The 9,963-nt window shown below is 55.3% G+C and overlaps 1 protein-coding gene and 3 non-coding genes across 4 annotated transcripts; 3 read left to right on the forward strand and 1 right to left on the reverse strand.

Moving 5' to 3' along the window:
* The first annotated feature begins 1,266 nt into the window (after positions 1-1,266).
* LOC148430715 (cytosolic non-specific dipeptidase-like) lies at positions 1,267-2,031 on the forward strand. Its single transcript, XM_088466522.1, has one exon. The coding sequence runs from the start codon at positions 1,267-1,269 to the stop codon at positions 2,029-2,031; it is 765 nt and encodes a 254-aa protein (XP_088322648.1).
* Positions 2,032-6,652: 4,621 nt separating this feature from the next.
* Positions 6,653-6,726, reverse strand: TRNAP-GGG (transfer RNA proline (anticodon GGG)). Its single transcript has one exon. It is a non-coding gene; the product is annotated as a tRNA-Pro (tRNA).
* Positions 6,727-8,978: 2,252 nt separating this feature from the next.
* On the forward strand, positions 8,979-9,049 carry TRNAG-UCC (transfer RNA glycine (anticodon UCC)). The gene has a single exon. It is a non-coding gene; the product is annotated as a tRNA-Gly (tRNA).
* Positions 9,050-9,063: 14 nt separating this feature from the next.
* TRNAG-CCC (transfer RNA glycine (anticodon CCC)) lies at positions 9,064-9,135 on the forward strand. Its single transcript has one exon. It is a non-coding gene; the product is annotated as a tRNA-Gly (tRNA).
* The last annotated feature ends 828 nt before the right edge of the window (positions 9,136-9,963 follow it).

Raw genomic sequence — 9,963 nt, forward strand, 5'->3', positions numbered from 1 at the left:
CAGTAGGGTCGCAGCTTCTGGCCGTAGTAGTCGATCGAGTAAATCTCGTCGTACGCAACCATTGCTCCACGCTCGACCGGCTTGCTACCAGCAGTTATTGAGTCGAAGGCCAACGCCGTGATCGAACGCCATTCTGGCTTCCTGCTGCCCTTAACCCAGACTTCTTCGTCGAGGGTGCCGGTGTCAATGAATTCACTCTCTAGAACTTGCGCGGCGAGGATGTGAAACTTAGCCTGATTGCTTCTCGCTGCGACATGAAGCGTGCCCCAATTAATTCTCGTGTCGTCGCCCATCGGGCGGAGCATTGTTGGATGCGAGGCGACGTTAGTGACTACAGTGAGACTGCCCGCCTTGTAAAGCGACGCAGCAGTTTCTTCTGTGCCTACATTAACTACGAGTTCTGGCCCGGCGCCGAAGTAAGTCTCTACTTTGTGCGGCTTGTGATCGGCCGCTTGGACTCGCCACGTGATGTAGGTGATCGGCCTGCTTAAGACATCCAAGTCGTCGGGCAAGAGAGGCGTCATGAAGGCGAGGTCGACGTGCACACCTTTCTCGGCAAAGCTGTACTTCGACTGCGTTGGCGTCACTTCCAGCCCAACTTGATTCATTGCGGGCACGTTCTTTGGCTCGCTGCCCATCAACCGATAAGGCTTTCCATCGATTCGAACCATGCTCACAAGCGGGGTGCTCGCGGTGAGTCCAGTGCCGCGTTACGTCATCGGTCAAACGGTCTGCCTCAGACCAGATGCTGAGATAAGGGTCGCTTGTGACCAGCGGCACCGCAGGCGGTCGGAAATCCTGCGCCATTGCGACACGCGCCATGAGCAAGAAAAGAACTGCGAAATGAGAGCGCCGCACGCCACCCGTTCTACCTGTTCAACGTGGCAAAATGACGCGTGGCTATGGCAAACCTGACCTGGGAAAACGTGCTCGAAGAGCGCAAGCAGCAATACATCGACGAGTTCGTCGAGCTCCTTCGGATTCCGTCGATCTCGACATCCGAAGCCAACATCCCTGATGTCAAGCGGTGCGCCGAATGGGTGGCCAACCGGATGCGAAAGGCGGGAATCGAGAACGTCGAGATATCGCCGACGGGAGTCCACGCCTGCGTCACGGGGTGACTACCTCCACGCACCAGGCAAGCCAACGATTCTGATTTACGGCCACTTCGACGTCCAACCAGCCGATCCGCTCGAGCTTTGGGATAGCCCTCCTTTCGAGCCGGTCATCAAAGCCGGATGCATCTATGCTCGCGGGGCGGCAGATATGAAGGGCAACCTCATTCTGACCCTAGCTGCCTTTGAATCGATCCTTCAAGCCGAAGGCAACCTTCCCGTCAACGTCAAGTTCCTCTTTGAAGGCCAAGAAGAGATCGGCAGCCGCGACCTTCAGCCCTTCGTTCACGCCAATCGAGAAAAGCTGGCCTGCGACTTCGTGCTTACGCCGGACGGAGCGCAATGGTCTATGGATAAGCCGGCGATGTGGATGGGCTTCAAGGGTCTGTGCGGACTCCAAATAGACATCGAGACCGCTAGCATGGACACCCACTCCGGTCTTTACGGCGGTGCCATCCCCAACGCGCTCCACACGATGGTGCAGCTTTTATCGACGCTGAGAGATGGCGACGGCAATATTCTCGTCGATGGCTTCTACGATCAAGTAGTCCCCCTTACCGACGAAGAGCGCAAAGCCTTCGCCGAGGTGCCATTCGACGCCGCTACGTATCAGAAAGGAGTCGGGGTCGACGCTCTTGTGGGCGAGCCGGGATACACCACCTACGAACGCACATGGGCTCGGCCAACGCTGGAGTTGAACGGAGTTTGGGGCGGATACGAAGGCGACGGAGTGAAGACGGTCATTCCCGCCAAGGCTCACGCCAAGATCACCTGCCGACTAGTTGCCGATCAAGACCCAGACACGACTCTCGATAAGATCGAGGCGCACATCAAGCGCCACTCACCGGCGGGAGCAAGAGTCACCCTTACACGCCCCTACTGGCAAGGCTCGCGCCTATTTGGTGAAGGCGGATAACGCAGGCGTTCGAGCCGTCGCCGATGTTTTAACCGAGAACTACGGCTGCAAGCCGTACTACGTACGAGTGGGCGGCACCTTGCCGATCATGGACATGTTCTTGCAGGAGCTCAACGCCTACACCGTCGACGTCGGCTTCTCGCTAGAAGACGAGCGGATGCATAGCCCGAACGAGTTCACCCGTCTGGCCAACTACCAGCGGGGAATGGTGGTTTACGGCCAACTGCTCAAGCGATTTGGGCAGATGGATCCAGCCACGCTTGCAGTGAGTTAGGTGAGCGGCCGCTGCTCGTTTTTAGCACCGCGGAACTAATAACGGGGCTTAATGACCAACGGCCCCAGTTGGGCGTCAACTACGTTAGGCGCGGTTTTACCGTTGCCGAACAACAGCCTTTCTGTAAGTAGCTTGAAACGAAACTAAAACCCATCGTCGAAGACATCGAGACTTACGCTCAGGACATCGTCGATACGGTGCGAGAGCCACTCTTGATGTTAGACACCACCCTAAGGGTGCGTAGCGCCAACCGGGCGTTCTATCAAACGTTCAAAGTCACATCCGAGGAGACCGAAAACCGGCTTATCTACGAACTAGGCAACGGTCAGTGGGATATCCCCGACCTTCGAACCCTCCTCGAAGACGTTGTTCCAAAGAGCTCGGTTTTCAACGACTTCGAACTCGAGCACACGTTCCCGATCATCGGCCGTCGCGTGATGCTCCTCAACGCGAGAAAGCTGCGAGCAGGTAGTCACGAAGAACTTTTGGTCTTAGCTATGGAGGACGTGACTGAACGTCGACGCTCCGAAGCCGACCTGAAAGCGATTGAGACCTACGCTCAGAACATCGTCGATACGGTTCGCGAACCGCTGCTCATTCTCGATACCACGCTTCGAGTTCGCTCGGGCAATAGAGCCTTCTATCAAACGTTCAAGGTGACCCTCGAAGAGACGGAGAACCGTTTGATTTACGAACTTGGAAACGGGCAGTGGGACATCCCTGACCTCAGAACGCTGCTGGAAGACATCGTTCCGAAGAGTTCCGTGTTCAACGACTTTGAACTTACACACGACTTCCCCTCTTTAGGCCGTCGAGTAATGCTGCTCAACGCGAGAAAGCTTCAAGCAGGCCATCATGGCGAGCTTTTGGTCCTAGCGATGGAGGACGTCACCGAACGTCGCCGCGCCGAAGAGGAAGTGGCCAAGGCGAAAGAAGCAGCGGAGACTGCCAATAAGACAAAAAGTCTCTTCTTAGCAAACATGAGCCACGAGTTGAGGACGCCACTCAACGCGATTCTTGGCTACTCAGAAATGCTTCATGAGGAGGCGGTCGAGAAGCAGCTTGATGTCTTTGGCGGAGACCTTGAGAAAATCAACGCAGCAGGCAAGCACCTACTTACGCTTATCAACGACATTCTCGACCTCTCCAAGATTGAAGCTGGCAAGATGGAGCTCTATCTGGAGAACTTCGAGATCGCGGGAATTTTGGATGACGTGTCCTCAACCATCCAACCGCTGGTTGAAAAGAATCACAACAAGCTTCACATCGAAAAAGCTCCGAATTTGGGTTCGATGTACGCAGACCAAACAAAGGTCAGACAGGGGCTCTTCAACCTGCTTTCCAACGCCGCGAAGTTCACCCACGAAGGCAACATAACCATCGAGGCGGGCCGCGAGGCTATGGACGGCAAGGAATGGATCGTCTTCCGAGTAACGGATACAGGCATTGGGCTGAGTTCCGACCAAATCGTCAAGCTCTTCCAGGATTTCACACAAGCCGACGCATCCACGACCCGCAAGTTCGGAGGCACCGGTTTGGGCCTTGCCCTAACGCGCAGGTTCTGTCAGATGATGGGCGGCGATGTCACCGTGCACAGCATCCCGGGCGAAGGAAGTATTTTCACAATCAAACTGCCGGCAAGGGTCGTCGACTTGAAGCCAGAAGGAGTTGCTGATGGCCCGCGCACGGCGGCAATCACCACTTCAATTGCCGATTTGGCAATAGAATCCAGCGGCAAAGTGCCAGAGGCTTGCGTCCTGGTCATCGACGATGACCCCGTACAACGGGACTTAATCGACCGCTTTCTTTCGAAAGAAGGTTTCTGCGTGCGTACTGCACCCAATGGTGAAGCTGGCATCGCGATGGCTCGTCTGCTTCAACCGGCAGCCATTACGCTCGATGTAATGATGCCGGGGATGGACGGCTGGTCCGTGCTTTCGGCGCTTAAAGCCGACCCGAGCTTATGCGAGATCCCGGTGATCATGCTCACCATGGTCGATGATCCGGAAAGGGGCTTTACTCTTGGCGCCGCCGAATATGAGACGAAGCCGGTAAATCGTCAAAGCCTCGCCAAAATTCTGAAGAAATACGCTTGCCCGAACCCTCCGTGCCCTGTATTGCTGGTGGATGACGATCGAGAAACTCGCGCCCTCACCCGCGCAATTTTGGAGCGGGAAGGATGGCGCGTTACCGAAGCTGACAACGGCAAAGAGGCGTTGAAGTGCATGGATAGCTCTCGGCCGAGGCTCATCGTGCTGGACCTCATGATGCCGCAGATGGACGGCTTTGAGTTTGCTGATCACGTACGGCTGCACCAAGAGTGGCGCGATATCCCAATTGTTGTGGTTACGGCGCAGGACTTAAGCTCGGAAGACCGCCGCCGATTAAGCGGCTCGGTCGAGACCATTCTCGACAAGTCGAGTCACTCGCGCGAAATGCTACTGGACCAGGTTCGAGAACTGGTCGCCGCGTGTGCCACACGCAAGGTAAGCGATGCCTAAGATCCTATTAGTTGAAGACAATGAGATGAACCGCGACATGCTGTCACGGAGACTGGAGCGCAAAGGTTTTGATGTTGTATTGGCAGTTGATGGCCAGCACGGCGTCGACATGGCTCAAAGCGAGCAGCCCGATCTCGTTCTCATGGATATGAGTCTGCCGATTCTGGATGGCTGGGAAGCGACGCGAAGGATGAAAGCGAACGCATCAACCGAGCACATTCCGGTCATAGCACTGACCGCTCACGCAATGTCTAGCGATAGGGACAAGGCCCTTGAAGCTGGATGCGATGACTACGATACCAAGCCAGTTGATCTGCCACGACTACTTGGCAAAATAGATGCTTTGTTAAGGCAGGTCCCCGCGGAGCCCACACTTTGATTAAGCCCACAGGCGAACCGGTAGGCTACCCATTGCCATCCGGGCTGCTGCATGACCTGCGGACGCCGTTGAATCAGATCATCGGATACACCGAACTACTGCTGGAGCAGGCGCAGGAAGAGGGGCAAGACGCCTATCTCCCCGACCTAAAGAAGGTGCGAGCAGCAGGCGGACAGTTGCTGTCGTTGATCAGCGACAACCTTTATTCCATCGTTCCCCCGGTTGCGGTCCCTTTAGGAGAGATGGAAGGTGGTGTTCATGAATCCGCGTCAGCGATTTCAGCGCCAAGCGTTTCTAAGCAAAGATTCCTGCTCGTGGTCGACGATAACCTGGACAATCGGGAAGTGTTAAAGCGGCAACTTGAGCACCAAGGCTACATTGTTGTCACAGCCGAAAACGGGCTTCAAGCGCTGGAGGTCTTGGAGGGAGAGGGGTGCGATCTTGTGCTGCTCGACGTAATGATGCCCGAGCTAGATGGGTACGAAGTGCTGCGTCGAATCAAAGGCGATGAGCGACTGCAGCACCTGCCGGTCATCATGATTTCCGCCCTCAGCGAATTCGAATCCGTCGCTAAATGCATCGAGTTGGGAGCAGAGGACTATCTTCCAAAACCTTTTAATCCGGTGTTGCTTCGGGCACGCATTGGCGCCTCACTTGAAAAGAAATTTGCGCATGACCGGGAGATCGACCTTTTTGCTCAACTCGAACAGAACTTCACTCGGCTCAAGGACCTTGAAAGATTGCGCGACGACCTCACGAACATGATCATTCACGATCTGCGAACGCCCTTGACCTCCGTGATCTCTGGGATGCAGTCGCTGGAACAGGTAGGCGACCTGACTGATGAGCAGCACGATCTTATGGAAATCGCAGTCACCGGTGGGGAGACGCTGCTTGGAATGATTAACGACGTCCTCGACGTCGAAAGATCTCAATCGGTCGGGATGGAGCTTGACTACTCCAGCTTAGATGTTGTCGATCTAGCGGTCTCGGCGGTCGAGCAAGTCTCAGCTTTAGCCGAAGGCAAGGGGGTTGAACTATTGACCGATATCAGCCCTGGGCTGCCATTCCTGCAAGGCGACAAGAGCAAATTACTGCGGACGATCGTAAACCTACTCGGCAACGGGATCAAGTTCACGCCGGGCGGTGGCACGGTTACCTTGGGGATTCGCTCGGACGACGGCGCCATGCTGTTCTCGATTTCAGACACCGGTCCAGGAATTCCAGCAGAAGCGTTCGATCGTATCTTTGAGAAGTTTGGACAACTTGAAGCACGCCAACACGCCGGCGCCCGGAGTACCGGGCTCGGGCTAACGTTTTGCAAGCTTGTAGTGGAATCTCATGGCGGAAAAATCTGGGTAGAGAGTGAGCTCGGCCAGGGAAGCAAATTTTGCATTGCTATCCCGCTCTCACGGCCATTGGACGTGGACGCAATTTAATGGACGCGGAGGTTGGAAGGAATTCTGGTCGGGGCGACACGATTCGAACGTGCGACCTCTTCCACCCCATGGAAGCGCGCTACCAAACTGCGCCACGCCCCGACTTTAAGATTTTAGATTCTACCCAGCCTTAACTGGTGGAGGGGGCGACAGCAGGGCCGGGCGGCCTCGGTAGCGATAGTAAAGCAAAGCGTCTTTAATCGTCGGGATGCTTGTGATTTGAATATCCCGGTCATATTCGTTTGCCTTCTTGATACAGGTGGTCGAGTCCATCGCATAGGTCTGCGAAGTCTGCATAGCCTGAACCGCCTTCTGCCCAAGGCTTTGTGCCTCCGCAGCTTTAGAGGCATCGTTGGCGCTCTGCGCCTCGCGCATCATTTCGTTTGACTCTTTGCGCATCTGATAAGAGGCGTTTCGAGAAGATTCGGAGATAAATCGCTTGATCGCGCCGGAGGCGAAGTAGGCCGCCGCGTAGTTCGACGCTGCCGCCATAGCCGCTTTGCTGTATCGATCAGCTTCGTCAAGCTTTCCAAGCATTGCATTGCAGATTGCCATGCCAAGCAACGCCTCGGCAGATTCCGGACGCGCTAAGTTAGCTGCCTCGAACCAAATCTCGGCGGCCTCAAGCTGGCGCCTCTTGGCATCGTTGTCAAACTGGTTGCCTTCGACGATTTCCAAGGTCAACGAGCCTTGCTCCAAATAAGCGTCGATGCAAAGCGGGTTAGCCTGTACAGCGCCCTGGAAGTACCGCCGAGACGCTCCAAAATCGTGAGTCTGGTTAGCCAACATGCTCTGATAAGTCAGCACTTCCGGCCTGAAGGACTGATCCGAAAGTTGGGAAATCATCTGAGATAGCGTATCAGTGCGACCAGCCCGCATCGCGACGTTGGCGGCGGCTAACCGCACTCCCAACTCGTTGGGGTCAAGGCGGTTTGCCTGGAAGTAAAACTGCTTTGCCAAGGGCAAATTGCCGTCGTGGGCGTAGCAAACTGCCCGCAGCGCGGCTCCGTAAGCGCTTAGGGCGCCGATTCGGCCAGCATCGTCAAGGAACTTCGAAGCTTCATCGTACTTGCCGGCGCGCATTGCGGCAAAAGCGATTCGGTCGATGATCACCGGGTTATTTGAATTGTGAGAATAGATCGGCAGCAGCTTCGTATAAACGGTGCTGTAGCGGCTTGAGGCGAAAGCCATATCTGCAAACTGCGCGGCGTTGGCGAGAGTCACGTCGGCATAGGCATCGATAGCTTTATCCTTTTCAGTCCGGTTCGCTTGGATCGCTGACTTCAATGAATCGGACATCTGGGCGAGAGCATCGTCTCCGCCGGAACGATCCAGCGTTGCGAAGGCTCGTCGAAGCCGCAGGTCTGCTGCAAGTGCGTTTATTCCCGTGTTGTTAGGCTCGCTCGCTAGGGCGTCTTCGGCGTACTTTTGCGCTTTGTCGAGAATCCCCTTTTGAGCATAGGCTCTCGCGAGAACTACTCGAGCCGGGTTGAAACCTGCCTTCGAACGCAGCGCGATTCGGCCTTCAGTGATCGCCTCGTCGTACTTACCATCCTGATAGTTCTGAGTAGCGATATTCGTGTGATACTCGGGTCCCTTGGCAAGCTGGTTGTCGATAACCACGCGAACCGTTCGCTCCTGCTTCTTGCCCTTCGACGTGTAGGCAGCGAATTTTAAGCTGAGCTCGCCGTCGTCCTCGTTGATCGTATCGAGTTTGAATTCGTAGGGGGTGCTGCTCTTCGTGTCGCGAAGTTCGCCGGCAACATAGAATTCGACCTGAGTGACCATATCATCGGTGGTCACGCTGGCGCGCAACATGGCGTCCCCATGCAAGTTCTCTCCAGCCTTGACGTTCAAAGTCATGTCCAACTGCTGGTTGAACGAGGCTAGCAATACGGCGGCGAGTTTGACGGCAATCATTTTCGGTTATTGAGGCTAGAAGATAGTGTGAAAGTATGACGGTTCGAGCCGAGAAACCATTCGTTTACCTTGCACTACTCGCAAGGTTGCCAGGTCAGCGATGCACGCGAGTTAGAATTCTTGCGCTGAGTTCCGCTAAATAGGTTCGAAACGTCTCTTCTTCGATGGAGAAGTAGTTGTACTGTTTATCCTCTCTAAGTACGAGAAGTTCCGCCAGGACAAGTTCCTTGAGGTGGTGGGATGCGGTGGGTTGAGCGACACCCAGCTTGCGAACTATTTCCCCACAGCACATTTCACCTTCCCTCGCGATCATGGAGACGATCTCCATTCGCTTAGGATCGGCGAGTGCCTTGGCTATTCGATTGATCTGCTCTTCGTTGAGACTCATGCTGACGAGTTGTGCGGTGGTATTCTTAAGCTGTAAGGATACATCAGCGGGTGTAGCTTAGTGGTAAAGTTCCAGCCTTCCAAGCTGGCCATGCGGGTTCGATTCCCGCCACCCGCTCCAAAAAGATTCCCGCGGGTGTGGCCCAACGGTAGGGCAGGACCTTCCCAAGGTCAAGGTTGCGAGTTCGAATCTCGTCACCCGCTCCAAGCCTCTTCTACGCCTAGCGCCTGCCATTTCGTGATTCGATCAAAAAAGTCTGTAACGTTTCGGAGCGGTGACCTCGTATACTACACTTGTAGTCATGGCAAAGCGGACCAGCGTTGGCGATGAAGAGCTGAAGATCCTGGCCTTCGTGGCGGATCATCCACTGTGCTCTGCGGCCGATACCGCCAAGACGTTTGCCGACGGCGGGTTAGCTCGAACGACTATACAAACCGTTCTGGAGCGCCTGCGAGCCAAGGGCCTTATCTCCCGGGAGCAGATCGATGGCACCTGGCGATACTCTTCGGTCTATTCTCGCGAGGACGTCCAGCGCGGAGCACTTAAAGACTCCTTGCGACGTATCCTCGGCAAGCCATCTTCCCCGCTCCTTGCCTATCTCAGTGGCGAGGCTCAACTGGAAGAGGAAGACCTTAAGCAGCTTAAGTCATTACTCGATCGAATTGATGAGGGGAGGCAAGCAGAAATGAACGAGACTGCCGCTCGCTTGTTGCTCGCCGCGCTTGAAGGCAGCGCTTGGCTCCTCGTCTTATATGTAGCGCTACGTATATTTAGAGTCAGCGCTTCAATTCGATGCTGGGCGTGGCGGCTTGAGAGTCTTCGACTCGTAATCGGGATAGTTAGCCCGATCAACATTTCTTTGGCCGTTCTCCCAGCGCACCCGCAACACCAAAACGTCGAGGCCGCCGTTGCTGCTGGAGTGAGCAGCCAAGTCCCAGCTGTGTCTGTATGGCCCACGATACTCCTTGCTATTTGGTTTGGCGTGGCGATCGCTTTGGCTGGCAGAACTATGGTTCAGGCGATCAGCTTCG

The sequence above is a fragment of the Taudactylus pleione genome, unplaced genomic scaffold, assembly GCF_031769625.1.
Source record: "Taudactylus pleione unplaced genomic scaffold, aTauple2 ptg003408l, whole genome shotgun sequence".
In the NCBI taxonomy this organism is placed as follows: Eukaryota; Metazoa; Chordata; class Amphibia; order Anura; family Myobatrachidae; genus Taudactylus; species Taudactylus pleione.